This window comes from Podarcis raffonei, chromosome 1 (assembly GCF_027172205.1).
Source record: "Podarcis raffonei isolate rPodRaf1 chromosome 1, rPodRaf1.pri, whole genome shotgun sequence".
NCBI classification, from domain to species: Eukaryota; Metazoa; Chordata; class Lepidosauria; order Squamata; family Lacertidae; genus Podarcis; species Podarcis raffonei.
This window is the reverse complement of record NC_070602.1, coordinates 64,901,386-64,920,873: the sequence shown is the minus strand read 5'-3', so window position 1 is coordinate 64,920,873 and position 19,488 is coordinate 64,901,386. Positions and strand designations below refer to the sequence as shown.

The 19,488-nt window shown below is 40.3% G+C and overlaps 2 protein-coding genes across 8 annotated transcripts in view; one reads left to right on the top strand and one right to left on the bottom strand.

Annotated features, from left to right (window-relative positions):
- CCDC73 (coiled-coil domain containing 73) overlaps window positions 1-1,052 on the top strand; it is a 60,639-nt gene extending 59,587 nt beyond the window's left edge. For all 7 annotated transcript variants that reach the window (XM_053390268.1, XM_053390245.1, XM_053390276.1 and 4 more), the window contains one exon: window positions 464-1,052. In XM_053390268.1, the coding sequence (XP_053246243.1) occupies window positions 464-700 (237 nt within the window). In that variant the 3' untranslated portion in view covers window positions 701-1,052. The remainder of the gene's footprint in view (window positions 1-463) is intronic.
- Window positions 1,049-19,172, bottom strand: EIF3M (eukaryotic translation initiation factor 3 subunit M). The gene is made up of 11 exons (XM_053390307.1): window positions 19,058-19,172; window positions 17,740-17,872; window positions 16,750-16,888; window positions 14,777-14,900; window positions 14,246-14,340; window positions 11,500-11,583; window positions 9,436-9,535; window positions 7,026-7,107; window positions 2,434-2,577; window positions 1,682-1,742; window positions 1,049-1,234 (listed from the first exon to the last, which is right to left on the bottom strand). Exons 1-11 carry the CDS (start codon window positions 19,097-19,099, stop codon window positions 1,114-1,116), a joined length of 1,125 nt encoding a protein of 374 aa, XP_053246282.1. The 5' UTR covers window positions 19,100-19,172; the 3' UTR covers window positions 1,049-1,113.
- Between the last annotated feature and the right edge of the window lie 316 nt (window positions 19,173-19,488).

The following is a 19,488-nucleotide window of genomic DNA, read 5'->3' as shown; positions in this document are numbered from 1 at the left end:
AGAATCTTCTTTTACAAAACAATCTTCATGTACATGTGGGAAAGGATAGGAATTGTGCTTCCTTTTAAAGTGCAATCAATGCCCATTTGTAAATCATATCTGCAATCTGATAGAGAGGGAAGTTTCCCAGTACTTACTTGTCGTTTTGGCACCAAAAAACGTTCTGTAGTTCCAAGCTTTTAAGATACAATTTTAATCTTCTTTGCCTGCTTTTATACTATGATGGCATTTTATTTTGTTTACATTTCAAAAAAAAATTTATTTAAAAATGCACTGGGAATATGAAGGGCAGTACAAAAATACCCACAGATGCCAATTCATTATATCTCCCATACGTAAACAGAAGAAATCAGTGCATAAACAGCCAATATATATGTCTATATAATGTCAAGAAGAGTGTCTAGTGGGGTGTTGATCAGCCATGAGAAAATGAAATCTTTAATGTCTTATGTGTGGATTTTAGGTCACAACAGAGTGCCCATTAGGACAACAGAAGACTTCTCAACCACTCTCAGAAGTCAGTGCAGCTGTTTTAAAGCAGAGCTCACAGAACACTGAAGAAAAAGACTGGAAATCACAAAATGTCTTCATAAAAACACGAATTGACAATATTGAAAGGTTTCTGCATTTAAAAAGTTTTGGCCACCCAAGAAAGAGAAAGCATGAGGAAGATCCAGAAAAAAACATTAACAGCAGATAAAGCAGAAGCATAAAGTCTTTGACTGGTGACATACATGAGCAAATGTCATGTATTAAGAAAACTGCTTTAATTTCTGCAGGTTTGTCTACCTTAGTTTTTTAAAAAAGAATACTTTAGAATAGCTATTTCATTTTAAAGGTACCAATTAAAGGTCAGAAAATACCACATTTATAAAAATCATATGGCTATCCTACTTCTTTATGCCAGAATATAAGATCTTATGATTATAAAACAGAACAGGGGAACAGGATTCATTCTTGTTTAAAGTTTATTGCTTTATCAGCCTGTAGTTCAAGTTATTTTATGTATTTCAGCCAATTAGATATTTTCAATAAAAAGTTCACAAAATTAAGTTGAATGGTTTAATATAGCTGAGTTTCCATCCAATACAAACTAAATATTACATCAAATAATCAGGTATCCGACAAGCTAAGGAGACTGTTTTTCACTTGATTCAAATTTAGTTTCCAGAAGTTAAGTGTATCATACAGCTGTTGCCACTGCTGTTTTCCAAAGGTTCGATGTGTGCTGTGACTAAAATAAAGAAATGTAAAAGGAATTGCATCAAAGTTCTGCTTTCAAAAAAAGCACCATATTTTCAGTACATATGTATTCAGAAAAAAATAAAACATGAGATAAGATGTGAAAACAAAACTATTTTACTCTCTATAACAAGGCTTTATAGACCAGCTAGTCTGGTATTCTGCAGCCTTCGTCAGTACTTAAAAACCTCAGACAAAACTCATTAGTATTCTTACCACTGTTTGGCCATTAAATGAAATGTGCTGGAAAATAGGACTCTTTCATTAAATAAGCTAATCACATTCAGTCTGTGCTTTAATAAAATTATGATAAATAGCAACTATTTAACTACAGGCAACTGATAGGAATATCTTGCATCTAGTAAAAATATTAAACAGATGTTTAAGTGCTATAATTAGCACTGCACTAAGTTGCTTCACAAAAAGATTTAAGACTCACCTGACCACTACTTTTCTCTGTGTTTGATCAATTTTGCAATGTACCATCTTTGTCTTTACAGCTGCAAAGAATAAATAAATTATGAGGAATTTCTTTTAACATGTGTTGAAACCCTGACTGATAAGAGCTTCAGTAATCCCCTCGAACTGAAGTGAATGCAGGGATGTCCTTTCAACGGGTGTTCAATTTTTGTCGTTATACCATGGCATGCAGAAAAATGTGTTACAGGGAAGTATTTCACAAAGCCTTGCATAGTGCTTTATATGTAAGAGAGTACAATGTGCACTTTTTACAAGGTGGTTCTCAATGGAAATCACATGCAATTTAACAAAGAGCAACAATTAAAAGGTGGATTTCTAATATATCACAAAACAGTACAAGAAACACTGCATAGCCAACTATTGCATTCAAATTGTGGTTACAACAATAAAGCAATCCTGTTTGCTATCCGCACCAGGGTGGAATACGCTCCCCTTCCCCTTGTCAGCTCCATGCTGGCATACCTGAAGAACCCAAAAATTGGGTCTGGATAATCTACAAGGGATGACACAATTCAGGACTTTACACTGGCTACTGGATTATAGCATGGGCACCGTTTCCACACCAGTGATGATGCACTTTACCAAAAGAAGCAAAAAGGTGACTGTGACATCCTAACTGCCTGCTTCAAATCATTAACTGTTGTACAGGTTTTCAGTATCAGTAAAGGTCTTATCAGCCTGCATATAATATGATCATATAACCTCTCTTACCATCAATAACAAATGCTTCAACATCATCAGCTCCAACCTGAAGTTCCTGCTGCATAGTGTCAAATGATATTTCCTTGTTTTCCACAGCCATTCCCATAAAGGTGAGCAGTCGCATTTTGGCCATGTTCTGTTCATGCAATAAACCTGCATTAGAGATCACACTACAGTGTAAGTTTTTGCTAGGAAATTGTTGATCCACGTCAGGCAGTTAGATACTTTCTGGGAGAACTGCATTGCAAAATTCACAGTACAAAAACTGGATTATTATGTTCGGAACTTTAATTTATTCCAAGAGGTGGGGATAAGGTCAGTTTGCATTAAGAACGGAATACAGGAGGTGAAGATAGAGAATGAGTTTGTTTCTTCTTGCAGAATAGTAGGCCTATTTGTTTAGGATTGAGGGTCATCCTCCACTGTCACCTGGTGCTGGCTTTTGTTCTGTGCTCAGCAGTGGCAGAGTGCTAGAAAGGCTGCATGTTGTTATGAAGTAATATTGGGAAAACCAAAATGCTTCCAAGAAATCTTAATGATTGTATGAAAAACAGTTGGTGCTTCTGTGACTGGCTGCTACATTTTTTCTTTGCACACACATCTAACAGATGTTGCACCAATGTCAGGACAGAGTTAGGAGGTGTGATCCTACTGCCCCTTTCATCTATGCAGCATGGAAGAGATACTAAGTACCTAACATACTACTTGCACCCCCCTACACACCCCAGTTAACAATCTCTTTCTATAGTACAAGTGAGACATACTGAGGCAACTGTGACCTGCCATCCCCACCGCAAGAGGTTCACTTTCCAAGTGTCAACTCTTACGGTCCTTAATTCTTAGGGTAGTTACAGAACTGATTTCAAAATACGTTGTAGGTTTATGGAAGATACATGTTCAGTTTCTTGTTGATATTACTCATTCCATATTATGACCAATTTGTATTTTATGCATTCATTTACATGGGAGGAACAGAAGATAATATGCCATCTTGTTGAATTCTACAAATGCTATTGATTGTGAAGTTCTTGGGATACAAAAGTGTGATGTTACAGCAGTTCTCCCCATCTCCTGAGGTGGATGGGAATTCTAGTCCTAAAACATCTGGAGGGCACCAGGTTGGGGAAGGCTATAATACAATATGCAGCAATACATGAAATGGCAAACAAAAAATAAGTTGGTGTAAATTTACTTTGTTATTTGTTTTTACAAAATAGTTGAATAACGTTTCTGTAAAATAGTCTCTTTAAAGTTTCAGACATTGGAAAATAAGTATGGATGAGATAACCTGAACACTCAACAAATATTTATGTTTGGAATTAATAACACTGTTAGACTAATAGAAGCGCAGGGAAGCACATTACTACCAGACATAATGTTGTGTTAATTAGCAGTAATTATGATGAAGGCTATTTATCTGGCACCAATTCAACAAAAATGTGATCATCATAACTCAAGCGAATAGGGAGCTTCAGAAACTATAGCTAACTGGTTTTAATGGAAATCTACAAGCACAAAAAATCAATTAGTGCTCATAAACTCTAATTAACAAATGCAAATGAGATGTTAATTACCCTGCTAAAGTAAAAAGGTTGCCCATACTACCAGATTTAAATGTGAACATGTTAGGGCGATTCACAGTTGACACATGATAATACAACTGTTGGCCTAACTTGTCAGCATTAATAAAACAACACATTGTAACAAACTGGTGCCACCTGTGAGAGCTTTTGCTGAATAGATGATTTAGATTGGCAAGCCTTGTTATTAATTTTGAAGAAAAATAAAATCAGCAGGGGGATAAAATAAGGGAAAACATTAATTTGTAAAAAATAGAAAATATTTTTAAAAGCATACTAGCATTTAGAGTATTACTTCCAATACCATAAAAGTTTTTTTAAAAACACCAACAATTTGGGCTGGCTTAATCGGCTGGCCCAAAAAGAATTAGATGTGTTCAGTGCTATTCTCCATATCTGAATGCATTTCAAATACATAAAAAATACATTATTTTCACACACAGACAATGGATGACCAAGTCATACTCAAGAGTAGATCCACTGAAATCAAAGAACCTAAGTTACTTAAATCCATTTATTTCAAAGGGTTTACTAGAAGTATAACTAATAGTAGATTAGTTGGTTCAATCCATTGCACAAGAATTTGTTATGTTTATACTACACCCAAATGAAACAAGTTGCCTATGAATGCACTTGATTGGCACAATCTAATCTATGGTAACATCCTAGGAGAGGCTCCATTACTCATATTTTTTTAAAAATACCTGATATTTAATGAGCACTATAGTCACATGGATGCTTTTATAATATTCAAGCAGTGACTATATCAGCTACCATAAGTTGAAAAGCTTTCTTTGTTTTCACCAAGAAAAATAATATATTTCTCTTTCTAAAATTTCTATCTTAAATTGAGGAATGTTCACCTTTGTTTTCAGGATTCTACCTAGTCCTAAAAAGATTTGTATGCTTTAAAGCCTATTACCCTTTTCTTTTCAAATAAAATTAACCTCCATTCTGGTCACTATTTTTTTAAACCCCAATTTTATGGAAACATTTATTCATTACCAGTATATCTAAACCTTAATGTCATAATATAAAAGCTTGCATCATTGAACAATTTTTGCATTGTCACTGACCCTTGTCCTAAAATGCTGCAATACAGAAAAAGTAATTTTCATGCATGCAATAGCTTATGAACCAGTGCTCCTTTGAAACAGTCAATTACACATCAATGGGGGAGTGCCAAAGTGTTAATTACTACTCCTTTCTTTCCACAGTGTGTAAATAAAGAGGCTGCTGACATTAACATTCCATCACAAAGCTTCATCCTATGAAACATATTAACTGGGACAGAATGTGGTTTGCAAGGTTTAATGCATCTGCAAAAAGATTAAGCTTGCATAAGAACACTTGCAAATACTCAATCTGATTGTACTTCAGCCTTGTTAGAGGGAGATTTGGTTGATTCACATCATGATCCTACAACAAGGGGGTTTGGTTGCTCCTCAAACAGCACCTCGCCCATGCAGTAGCCTGCATGTTTCTCTGCTGCACATCCATTGCCAGCTTTGTGGAAATGGGGCTGCCCCCACAAGGCTTGATAGGTCATTTATGCAGCACTCTGGCACTATGTCGGGTTTCCCCCTCAACACTCATGTAGCACTGTTGATAACTGCTGCTTACTCAGTGCACAGGTGGAGTATGTGACCAACTGAAGAAAAGCAAGAAGACAAGATGGAGGCTATCTTCACTCCAACAACAGGGCTCTTGATCATTTAGACAATAAACACTGGGAAATCTACTCTCTCTACCTCTCATCTATGAATAACATAGTGGATATAACTTGGGAGTGATGTCAGAATTCTCAAACTGGCTATTTTCAGTTTAGAAATGCAGATTCAATAATAATACAGTGGTACCTCTGGTTGCGAACGGGATCCATTCCGGAGCCCCGTATGTAACATGAGCAGAACGCAACCCGCGTCTGCGTGGGTTGTGATTTGCCGCTTCTGCGCATGACGTCATTTTGCGAGCGGCGAAACCCGGAAGTAACCCTTTCTGGTACTTTCGGGTCACCACGGGACGCAACCTGAAAACGCGCAACCTGAAGCAAACGTAACAAGAGGTATGACTGTACCTGCTCCCACAGGATTTACTGTTCCTGTGTCTTTCCAAGTGGATGCTTGAAAACCACAGTTCAAACACAAAAGACAGCAAAAGAAAAGCATTCAATTCAGAATGAATAGTCGCTAAACTAAACTGTATTCTGATACATTTTTTGATATTATGTAACTAAAATCACACACAACTGGAAAGAAAGCCCTATTGTGGTAGAACATAAGCACCCTGGGAACAACTCTCCTGCAGATCAGTAAAGCGCCTGAGTGCCTTGGAGTGTGGGATCCATTCCAAATGGTGAAGGCAGGAGTGGACAAAATCTCAAACAGGACTGGAGAACCCAAGAAGAAACTGTAAATGCTGAGGCCAGGGGTGGCAAACCACAAGTTCACGAGCCTGATCTGATCCCTGCTCCATGCAGCCAATTTTCCTGGCTCCTTCAGACCCCATAAATTTTGGAGCTAGCAGGGGCTGGGGGAACAGGACTGGAGTGGGTGAAGCCCAGTGCCCTGATGGGGATACAAATTGCCCCCTCCCTGGTCATGAGACTAACCATTTGGTAAGCAGATAGCGCATAGCTGTCAACCTTCCCCCTTTTTGCAGGAAATTCCCTTATTCCAGCGCCGTTTCCCGCTGCTATCCCGGATTGTTAGATATCCTGTAGGGTGTCCCTGGGACAGGTGAGGCTGCTGATCCCTTATTTTCAAATCTGAAAGTTGACAGCTATGGGATAGCAGCCATTACTCCCCTCCTCAGCTGATCTGTATGCAGCCTCCACATGGTTGGTAAGGGGTAACTGTGCCCACAAGGCAAAAAAGGGTACTCATCCTGGAACTAGACACAGTCAGCAGAGCAAGTGTCCAGTCACAGCACCTCCTTCTGAGTAGCTGAGCTACATTTATATCACAGCCATATGTGTTGGGTACACCAAATGTGCATTAAAAAAGAAAGAAAAAAACTTACCAAGAGAATCAATGAAGTCCTTGTTGTTCTGATAGAACCGGACATAGGATGCTAACTTGGCACTAACAAAAATTGTCAAAAGCTACAAAGAAAGAAATTGTCAATTGTGAGAACACGACAAGATATGAACATGTCTAATTTAACAGACGTCTCCCGAACATTTCATTTAGAGAACAGAACAGAAAATACCGGTTGAATTCAAGCTGCCATGGTGTACAGAAGGGGTAGGGCACTTGTGGCCCTGCAGATGTTGTTGGACTCCAATTCTCATCAACTCCATTGGAATGCCCAATACTCAAGGATGACAGAAGATAAAGTCCAACTGCATCTGAAGGGCCACAGATTGCCCGTCACGAGGTTAGGGATGATTGTAAAGGAGCCGTGGCAAACTGAACTCACTTCCCACTCCCCATCTTTCTCCTCCTCTGCAAAGATCAGAATGAGCGTGAATGCTTCTACTTTCCCTTTGGACTAAACCAGTTTCCCTGCTACGTACAAATTATTGTAAACCAATTTTTTTTTGGGGGGGGGGAAATACTTTCCAAAAGCAGACCATAATTAACAGCCCAGTTTATTTTAAGTCTAGTTAGCTAAAACCAATTAGGATCAAATCTTGGTTTGATTTCTTTTAACTAACTAGAGTTAAATGGGAAACTTAAAATGGTCATGAGCCACTTGTCCTCAACATTTTATTCAAAAATATGTTTCTATTGCATGAGACTGTTGGATGCTGGGGTAACTAGTGAAGTAAAAGTTAAATTGGTGTCAGACTGAAAGCATTTAATGCAATGGAGACTGGGCAGGGTGTTTACTCTACCCCCCCCCCCTGTACCAAAAGGAAATTACAGCAAAATAGTCCACCAGTCAGTGGTGAAGCTAATCAGCCCCCTTCCAAGCTCCTCCCAGGCAAAACCTTTCACTCTCTTTTTCACACTCCACTGATGCATGCAGACTGGTTGCACTTTTAAACATTCAAAAACAAAATTAAAAATATGCATATGAAGACAGAACCAGGTTAGAGAAAGAACTCAATATTTGATGTCAACTATGTCACACCCACCCCACCCTCCCCCCAAGATACACTGGTCTCACTTTTCTATTTACTAATACAAATTCATATTTCCTGTGCTTATGCTTCTGTAGGGACTAATGCTGAAGAAAGAAGTACCAGTAAACTTGTGGTATCCCTTAGCTACCGTATTTTTCGCTCTATAAGACGCACCGACCATAAGACGCACCTAGTTCTAGAGGAGAAGAACAAGGAAAAATATGTTCTCTCCCTCTCTGCGCAGCACCTCTCCAGCAAAGCGGGAGGAGAAATGGAAGGGGCTCCGTTTTTCCTGCCGCTTTGCTGAAGGCGTGCTGAGCAGAGAGGGAAAGCTGCGCAGTGGCTCTCCAGCGAAGCCAAGCCAAGACAGCATGAGGGATCGATCCCTCTTGCTCTCCTGGCTTCAGGGATAGCATCCCAAAGCCTCCTGAACACAGCAGGAACGCTCCTGCTGCTCTAAGGAGGCTTCGGAAGGCTATCCCTGAAGCCAGGAGAGCAAGAGGGATCGGTGCGCACCAATCCCTCTTGCTTTCCTGGCTTCAGCGTTAGCTGTGCAGCCTGCATGCGCTCTATAAGACGCCCACACATTTCCCCTTACTTTTTAGGAGGGGAAAAGTGTGTCTTATAGAGCGAAAAATACGGTATGTAAAAATACAACAAAAAACTGTACGGGGCGGTATTGACAAAGGTGAAAATCCCCAAACACATTAAGACACTGAACCGGGGAGGGGGGCCCTATCAATTGGGTGGGAAGAAGGAAATGCCTAAGTGCCTACTGGTGAAATTAAAGAATTTAATACAATTGGGATTGAGCACAAGTGGGTTCACCGCTACACCCTCCATAAATAACCCAGCCCAATGAGGTCTGAGCAGAGTTTAAGAAGAAATGTGAGGTGAAGAGGATAAATGAAATGGTCATCCAGAATCCGGAAGCACTCCAGATTACAACGTTTTGTTGTAGAGGCCTACTTCTCTCAACTCTGATTAATTTAAATAAGATGGCTTCAGTAACTATGTCTGAAGTTGGTTTGTCTGAAACAAACTGTAGTTAATGTTAACCACAATTTGTTGATCTGAGCATGGCAAGCTGTGATCAAACACAAGAAAAATCAAAATATTCTAAGCTACTCCTTCCAGAAGCTAGGGGTGAGGGGAGGATAACTAGTTAGCTCAAGGCTTATTTCCTAATGGTTCACATCACGCTAAACCAAGGGTTAGCATGACATGCAAACCTAGACACTATAAACAACACAATGCAAAATAACTTATGTGTGATTAAATCCCACTAAAATGGTCAAGCAATTTTATCTCACATGCAGCATGCCAAGTGTTTAATATTTAAGTTTAGAAATTAATACTTACATCATGAATAAGTTCTCCTTCCAAAAATTTGACTGGTTTTAAGGTGAGAAGGTGATCAAAGAGAAAGGTATTAGGATCCTTTAATGCACGGACAATACACCTATTTAGGAAAGTAAAGTGTAAGGAAGAAAAAATGCATTTCTAGTTAATTTAATAGCTTTTTAAAAACCATTCTGCAAAAACAACCTCCAAATCAAAGTGTATTCCAAAAACACTTGAACAGTATTTACAAATACAACATAAATACATATAAACACATTGGGTTAAGAGATAACAAAGAAAAGCAGCATAAAAACTAATCAAAGTTGAGTCTTCTCTTTAAGAAGGCTGGGGGGGGAGAGGGATTTGCCTAACACTGAAAATGTTATGGGATGTAAGGGGAAAGAAGTGGTGTGCATCTGTAACACCTATATATAAAAGCAAGCCTGCCCAATTGTCTTCTCCTTCCATGACACAATTAAATATGCATCTATATTTAGGGATGCCTACCAAACTTTTAGGTCTAAGTCTGCAGGAACATTCACTGAAAACAAAAGGCTATTCAGAGCAAAATCTTTTCTCTGTGCTATCATTGTCCCAAAAAGGTGGGGAGTCTGGCTACCTAGCTGTGTGGCTGGCCATGAACCAGCCCCAGACAACAGTTACGTATATTTTATTGTAGTTGGCTTTCTGCTTCACAGATCAAGCAGAATTACAGTAAAGTATTAACTGCTTTTCATGCAAAATGGAGGAAACTGGAAACCAACAAAAAAATTGCAGATTGATCTCCTTTCTATACCAAATATTAGTTACTCCACATTCCTCCTGTACCTGCTAAGAGACACTTTCCTCCTGCCCGTTACACTTGCATGAACTGCAATTTAACCCTTCCCCCCACTACTTTCCACCATAATAACATATCACTGCTGCTACTACCTGGAAGAACTACCAAAGCTGGTATTTCTCCCTACTGCCCTTATATAAACCTTTCCAAATTGCCCCATTCATAACAAACCCAAACCAATGGCAGCTACAACAGGAGTCCAAACTAGAGTATGTTTTCTTTAATATTATGGAACATCTCCCTGTTTGAAGAAATCTATTCAGTGTATAACTTAAACAAACAAACAAACATAACCCTAACAGTAGAATAGTTTTTTTGGGGGGGAAGCACCCTTAAAAACACATCTACATAGTTTGCACTTTTCTCTGAGGTCCCAATAAGCAGCAGAGCCAAGTGCCCTAACTATGCATCACTGCAAGGGCAGATGAACTACAGAATGATATTGGAAATGCATTTTACACAGTCTCAGATAATGTTTAAAAATGTTGATGATGCATTCAACTGGTATTTTCTACAAACACTAAGATCCAGACAGAAGTCAAAGAATTGCCGTTTCATACACACAGATTCTGTGTCTGGGCAGAAATTGTAAAGGAATTGGGCAGGAAATGCACAACTGTCTTAGACATGTACTTCAACTGAACTTTTCTTCTACTCTAGACAAGAAGGTTATTTTTATACCAACAGGTCTTGGCCATCGCTAAAATACAAAAAACAACAACAAAACCACTTCGTAAAAGTAAGAGGGTGACATTTAGGCATTCTAATGTGGGAGATATTTTGTACTGTCGTATCTTGGATCTCGAATGCCTTGCAACTTGAATGTTTTGGCTCCTGAACGCCGCAAACCCGGAAGAGAGTGTTCCAGTTTGCGAACGTTTTTTGGAAGCCAAACACCCAATGCAGTTTCCGCTTGAGCTGCGCCCTGGTTGTCAAATGTTTTTGGATGTCGAACAGACTTCCAGAACGGATTCCATTTGACAACCAAGGTACGACTGTATTCAGTTAAGAATCCCTGCACATCCCACACATTACCGGTTGTGCTCTCACCATCAGCAAAACGTTTTAGCAAAACCCCTTGCCATTCATCTACAAATCTGAAGTGGCAAGCAAAGTATTTGGAGAGTGGGGAGAGGAATAAGAATTTAGCATGTTTGGGGCTGCATTTCTTGTTACTGAAACTTTCACTGACCATTAACACATGAAACAATCCTAAATGTAGTTTGTAATGTTTACATTACCTGTGAGCATCAACTCTGGCTTGAGAAGCATTGTCCTCTGTGTAACTTCCCAGCAGCTCTACCATTACTTTTGCTGCATTATCACTGTGGGCAAGAAACAGTACTTCCTTTTAAAATCATCTCAAAATGTACAAACTTAGCATAAGGGGAGAACTGATGGATCAGAACAAAGACCTAACTAAACCAGCATCCTGTGCTCACAACCAGATGCACATGGGAAGGAACCGAGTGTGACAGCTCTCTGCCACTCACACTTCAACAACAGGCATTCAAAGGTATATATAATCTCCGGTTCTCAAGTAGTTCGTAGCTTATGAACTTGCCTCAACCCCTGTCCAAGTCAGCAATTATAACAGGCGACAACTGTTTTGCGTGGGGGTTTGCTTTCCTGAACCCCACACATGTCAGCAGAGCACGTGCAAGCCCACTCCGCCCCCAACCCACCCCCTTTTACAGCCACCTCTGGGGTCGGTGTGATGGTTGCACATCAGTTGGATGCATCTAAGATGGTTGTTGCTTGTACTACATGCAGTAGTTAAAGGTAAAGGGACCCCTGACCATTAGGTCCAGTTGTGACCAACTCTGGGGTTGCGGCGCTCATCTCGCTTTATTGGCCGAGGGAGCCGGTGTACAGCATGACTAAACAGCTTCTGGCGAACCAGAGTAGCGCACGGAAATGCTGTTTACCTCCCTGCCGGAGTGGTACCTATTTATCTACTTGCACTCTGATGTGCTTTCAAACTGCTAGGTTAGCAGGAGCAGGGACTGAGCAACGGGAGCTCACCCCGTTGCGGGGATTTGAACCGCTGACCTTCTGATTGGCAAGTCCTAGGCTCTGTGGTTTAACCCACAGCACCACCCGCATCCCCGTACATGCAGTAGTTATGTTAGAGCAATTTCCATTGCTTAATTATACACTGTGTGAGTAAGTGCTTCTTATTGTTTCTCCTGAATGTTCCAACATTCAGATTCATTGGATGACCCCAAAATTCTAGCTGTATGAGAAAGGGAGTATCAAAGGAGATGGTCAGATAGTTAAAGGCACGGTGAAGCTATGATTCAAATGAAAAGTGCACTTGAAAGGATGTAGGAGTTTTGACTGTCAATGGTACCAAAGTGGTAAAACAGCTACATAGTCATTCAGTCTCAGGGGTCTCTCTCTCGCTCTCTCTCTCTTTTTAAAATAGAACTTTACAGTTTATTTTATACTTTAAACTGATAAATTACCTGCCAGTTACAGAATTTTTTCTCTTAGGTGGAAACATCTTTACACGACTTACTAGAACACATCTGGATACAATCATTAAAAAGCAAAGTAATGCTGAAAATTGTATGAAAATCAAGGAGCAGATATTATCAGGAGTGGGGAGGGCTTCACTCTTCTGTTACGGAAATCTCTATTCTCAATTACTACACTTATAGAGTACAATTTCTTACTTCCACTATCTTGCTCCTGAGAATGAATGTAATTGAAACGACACAATATTGATGAAGGGCAGACTATAAATCTCTTGGATAAAAGGATAATAAAAGTCAAAGAAAAAAATGTTACTTTCAAAATTAGAGCATCTCATATTATGGGAACAGTGCATTTATAAAATGGTGGGCTTGTTTTGCTTTTAATTGGCTTTTGAAAGACGACAATAACATTAGGTTATAAAAGCACAGCTTTCATATAAAAATTAGCCTTATTTCCAACTATATTGTGCTACCACTACTTCAACTTTGAGGATTTTCTTAAGACTAATCCCAATGTCAAGCGCCATGTTTCTGCATTTAGCACCAGTGATTCTCAAGACCCAAATAGAACAGCTTAGAAAAGCAACATAATTTCATATTATCATAATAAAAGACACATCTATTCTTTAATCAAAACAAAGGCATATCTCCATTTTTCTTAAAGCCCCAAAGTCTATTTTCTTTACTAGCACAGTTTTTTAACAGCCCTAGTGAGACCTTTCCTATTTTAAGATTTTGTACTGACAGCTAATCACTATCACCATCAAGTTTGACCTGGAAAAAAGTCTTATCAAGCGGTTCTGTAAAACTTCACTATAAAAAGAACAGAAGTAGGCTGGGATGAGTTCTTGTGTTTTCTTTTCTTTTTTTAGTTTGCACTCAGAAGGGAAAAACCATCCACATTACTTTTCCAGTAAAGACTCCAGAAACATCAGACTCTGATAACTGATTAATTGTGTGTGTCAATAAGAAAGTATAGTATATACCTGTCTCACTTTTTGAACTCAGTCCATATGGAGAAACTGGCGAGCAGTTTCTTCTGTCTAAGATAATCCATCATTTTTGGAGTGGAGATCAGATGAATGCTCACCTGTTCACCACTTGAGAAATCATTAATGCTCACCTGTTCTCCACCACTTGAGCAATCATTTCAAGCAAACCCAACAGAGGAGAGAGACCTCGACCCCAAGAACACTCTACCCACCTTCCCCAATGTTCAGGTAGAGAGAAAAATCAATCTCCTTTTCACTCCATTCTCCTCTATGATGGCTCAACAGTTTACAATCTAGCATTTAATACCAAAATAAAAATATTATTAAACATAAATTGTCATATGCAATCTAAGAATTAATATTTGTACCATTCAAATGAGAACAAGCAGCCCTTTATATTAAGCACACAACTGAATACAAGTCATACAAATTTAAAAACAATAATTGAAATGGGAAATATTTCGGTGATCTTCCCCTGCCTCAATGAATTGTGCCAAAATCGTAGTCTCAGTTACCTCTTTTTGCAATCCACGAGAACATCATAGAGCAGTCGAAGAAGGGTATGCTTTTTCTCCGTGGTAAGATTCCAATCTGAAATCCATTTTCGAACCTATAAAAGATTTGACACAGAAGGCAATGACTTTTACTACTGAGAAAAGTTATTTTAAGTTCAATTTTTGCAAATGCAAGTATTTTAAAACTCGGAAGAATGTGAAATTATGAAACTCTGTTCTGTGCCTTGCTCAGGAGCAGCAATCATTAATGGAAATTTCCCATCCATGCTTTACTTTTCCCTTAAGAGAATGGAAACCCTCTGTCTTGGGACGCTGGAGTACAAGGCAGCACTCCAGACAGGCTTGCATAAAGCAAAACAACAACACCTTTGTTATTTTTACAATCACAATTTGGGATTCCCTTAATCAAGAAGGGGTTCTTGATTATGCATCTTATTATGTAATTCTTATGATGTATTTTGGTTTGTTGCAAATCTTATTAATTTTTTAAGGGATTCTTTGTTAATATGCAAATACTATTCAACTGCTTACCTGCTCCAGTTCAGTTGGAATGTACCGTATAGCTCCACAGCTGGAGGCTACTTTAAGGAGGCTGCAGTAGACTGTATACCTTGAAGGGGTATTCTTCTCCATGCCATGGAAGAGATTACTCAGTCTAAGGAATAATGACAAGTTAATTAATTTCCAACATTTGTAACATATTAATGGACACACACTGCACATCTAATGTACACAGAAATAAATACAAGCATTAAAAATGTTTAAAGTCATCACTTCTGCCACTATTAAGTTCAACCAAGTTTCACTCAGGCTTTTAACAGTCACATTGTTATATTGTGTGTGCCAAAAAGGACTTCTGTATATGCCAGTGTTTCTCAAACTTGGTTCCCCAGCTGCTGTTGGACTGCAAATCCCATCATTCCTAGCTAGCAGGACCAGAGGTTAGGGATGATGGGAGTTGTAGTTCAACAACAGATGGGGAACCAAGTTTGAGAAACACTGGTATATGCAATGGAGCCCTGCTGAATTCCTCCTGATTTTGCTTTCCTGTGGCAGCCCTCTCCCCACCCCCACCCGTATGCTACAACACAAATTATACACCATTGCTCAGAAGCTGATGGGGCAGTAGAGGGAAAAGTCAGGAAAGCCCCACTGAGCCAGTGGAACCCTGCTTGATTTTCTATGTAATTCATTGAGATATTTTATTATTCATGTTTAACTAATACATGCAGAAATATGGAAGTTGCATTATCAGATTCTAAATCATTGCCAATACTTGCCTTCAACAAGGACAGTTGCCTGATCACCAGCAAACAACAGCGGTTTTTAACAGGCAAGTTAGAATTCCCTTGGGCTGGATAATGACAACAGGTCAGGCATGCCTAATTATCCATAGGATTTCTGAAGCTGTGTGCATTTTTGAGAAGGATCACAAGGGATAAGTTGTGTCTTATGTTTGCCTAAGCAGCAGAAGAAAAAGGTTTTGCCTTAAGTAGGCAAAGGGGTTGTGCTCACCGCTGCATTGAGCAATGACAGCAGGAAGAGCTGTAGAGCAGTTAGTAGGAGTGAGAATCTCAAAGAGTAATTTTGTTGTACTCAAACAGGGCTGGGACGACAATATGGCATAGAGAGGTCAGCATGGATGGAAGAGTCCTCAAGCCTGGAGTATGTTGCTAATATCTATGAAACATGAGGAGTTGGGCTGAAAGGGAAGCTGTTCTGCTTAACTGAAGCATTGGAAGGAGAGGGATTTAAAGCTAGACATATCCATTGTAGCATATATCCACATTTGCCTAACATTCCCTTTTAAAATGTGCCATACCTGTATTTGGCAGAGCATGGTGGCTTTCAGAGCTTCTATTTAAGTGTTGCTTTTAATAAATTTGCTTAATCTGCTATGTAAATAAAATACTGAATAAAATCTATGTGTCTAACAAGTGTTTAATTGCTTAGGTCCCACCTCTCTCCACTTTTTCAGCAGTACAAAATTATTCCTACGCATGCTTACTCAGAGGCGAGCTGCACAAATTCAGTAAGACTTTCTTCCAAGTTAATGCACATGGGACTGCAGCCAAAATCTATTTAACAGTATGTATGTTTTGTACCAGTGTACAATCTGCAGTGCATCTGCAACCGGATAAACTTGTAGTTTTTATTATTTAAGAATGCAAAGCGTGATGGCAAGTGGCTGCCCTTAACTAGTCCCAGAATGATAGAGGCACCCTATTTCTTTGAATCCCACACTGTTCCCAGACCGCTGCTTCCAGTGCATCCAACTCAAAGCATTATTGTGGTGAGATCAGATTTAACTGTCCAGGGGTCCTTTACCTTTACCTTACAACTGATTGGAAAACACTAATGACTGGCCATCAAGCCCAGACATAATTTACTGACCCACTCAAAGATTCTCTTAATACATTCTGCCAAAAATCCTGTTTCTCATACAATAAAAAGAATTGTGGTACAAGACGTATTTATTCCATTCAATCACCTAAGTCACTTACAGCTGCAGTCTGAGTGATGGTCGTTCACCTTCCCGAAATTTGACCAATTTCTCACACAGACTTTCAATCAAAGCTTCTTGTTTGTCAGGTTCCAGAATAAGAAGCAGAGATACTACACTGTTCATCACACTTTCAACATCTATATTGAAAAACAAAAACATATTTCTGTAATGAAAAATGTGACACTGAATTGTTCTTTGGTAAGACTGTCTCAGCTTTACATTGTTAATACAACATACAGAAAACCCTTTCTAGACTAATGGACCAATTATTATTTTTTTGCAAACACCAACAGTAACTGTGGCATGTTTACTTGACTTCCAATTTATTGAATTTCTATATCGCCCTTCATGCAAGCATCACAGGGCAGCTTACAGTATAAAGACACAAAAATACATAACAAAAACCGAAACACACACTCCCAGTTTAAAAGGCCATAGATACATCCATACAACTCTTTTGTTTTTGTCTGAAGGGTGTTGAAATGAAGTATAAAAAAAATAAAATGGCTACTTTGATAACTGGCATTAGACAAAAATCTGTTACACCCCTGTCCTCTGCACAGTTGTGCAAATCAGGACACCATTGCTAATTATACATTGTATGAATAATTAATTAATTAATTATACATTGTGTGAAGAAGCACTTGATTTTTTCTGTTTGAAATTGACTGCTAAACAAATTCATTGGGAAATGTCAAGTTCTACCCAATTACTCCACACTATTCATAACAGTATGCTTATCGTGTTCCACTTCAGTGTTCTTATTTTTCTAAATAAAAGCCTCACTCTAGCCTTTGACTTAGATCTATCATCAGGTAACCGACAGGTAGGCTGCTGTGCCCATTTGTAAAACTTGGCCCCTTGTATACAATTATGCCCTAAAGGAGAACATCTCACTTTTCTAGAAGGCAGATAATTTAAAAGAAACTAGATCACAACTCTAGGTCAGATGCTTATCAATAGCTTCCTAAATTATGCAAACACCAACCTTTATCATCATCCCTCAGGCACACATCACATGCTTCAATGATCTGAGCCAAGTCAATGTGAAGTCCACCTTCAGAATTTTCTTCTGATATCTCAGCTCCCTTAGATTTCAGGTAAGCCCTTAATTCTGCAGCCTTTTCAAAGGAAAAAAGCATCTATAAAAATAACATCCTTTAATCATATTCCTCCTAGTAATGTCATAAACATACACTTATGATCATCCTGTTTACTCTTTGTGACTCTACACTGATGCTGTGTTAAATAGCTTAACTCCAAAGCTCCCACTACTTGATCACATTCCTCCTAGCCATGTAATAAATATACATTTAAGAATACGCTCTCTATTCTTCCTGAACAAGAGCCACTGACACATACAAGGCAGGGGGAGTAGTAGTAAAGAAATATGATCAAATCAGTCTCCAAGCAAAGCCCTTCATGGGGCTCTCTATATTATACAGCAGGGGTCAGCAAGGTTTATCTTGCCTGGGCCGGATAGGTCCCATGGAGATCCCTCCGTGGGCTGGATCGCGCACGCGATTTTTGGCATCTACACGTGCACAGACACAATTGCCAGTGCCGCGGAAGTGAGTCTCTGTGCTGCATGTGAGGGGGTGGCTCGTGGGCCGGTCAAACGACCTCTGTAGGCCGCTTCTGGCCCATGGGCCTTAGGTTGCTGACCCCTGTTATACACATAGCTGTCAACTTTTCCCTTTTCTTGTGAGGAATCCTATTCGGAATAAGGGAATTTCCCTTTAAAAAGTGGGAAAGTTGACAGCTATGGTTATACAGCCTGTAACTTCTCATTCGATACATGTTGACAGGCAGAAATATTCATTTCCCATGGTGCTCTTAAGCACAATCTCTGGGAGGTTAAGCGCCTCTAGAGACAGCTGTGCTGATCCAGCGAGAAAGGCGCCCGGGCAACCAACCTCGCAGGAAGGGCGTTTGCTAGAGAGGCCACAGCAGCAGCGGCGGCGGCGGCGGCGGCGGGAGGGGGGCGGGGCGAGCAGGTGCAGAAAGGATCCGAGTCTAAAGGCCGGACGAGGCCCCAGCTGGGCCTACGAAGCTGCTAGGAAGCAAAACCCCGCCAGCCTCGGCTTCCTTCACCGCAGAGGCTGGGAGTACATTGCTTCTAAGCGGCGCTTCGTAGGGCGGGCGTGGAACCCGTGTATACGTGTAAATGAGGTTCCACGAGTCATTCCCCCCTCCTCCGCCCTCCCTAGCGGTGGCCTCCGGCACCTGAGGAGACAACAGCTGCCCTCCTGCATTCCGGGAGGGGCAGCGACGGAGGGAAACCAGCAGCCGCTCCCCATCCTGACCTGGTCTTCCTCGGTTATATCGATAAAAGCCGGGACGCTCATGGCTACAGATGGCCTCTCTCGCTGCCCCAAGCACGCTCCCCGGCCGGAAAGGAAAGCGACCGCTCCCAGTCACGCCATTCCGCTTCCGGGGCACGGCTGACCTCGTCCTGCTCCCGGAACGGTAGTTGCCGAGCGCGCACGCGCACTCCCTTCAGCTGAGGCTGCCGCTAAACTCGCTTTAAGTGGAAGCGTGCCCGCCCCCAGGTGCGCATGCGCCGTTCGTGTCCCTCTCTTCGGATTGCAAGAAGGCAGCAGTTGTCCCGTTGCGATTCCTTGTGAATCGAAGGCTGGATGACGCGTCTTTCTCACCTGCTAACGAGCGCCGTAATCTCGATTGTGTGCGTGCAGTCCGTGCAAGATGAGAACACGGAAAAGAGCTTTTCGGAACT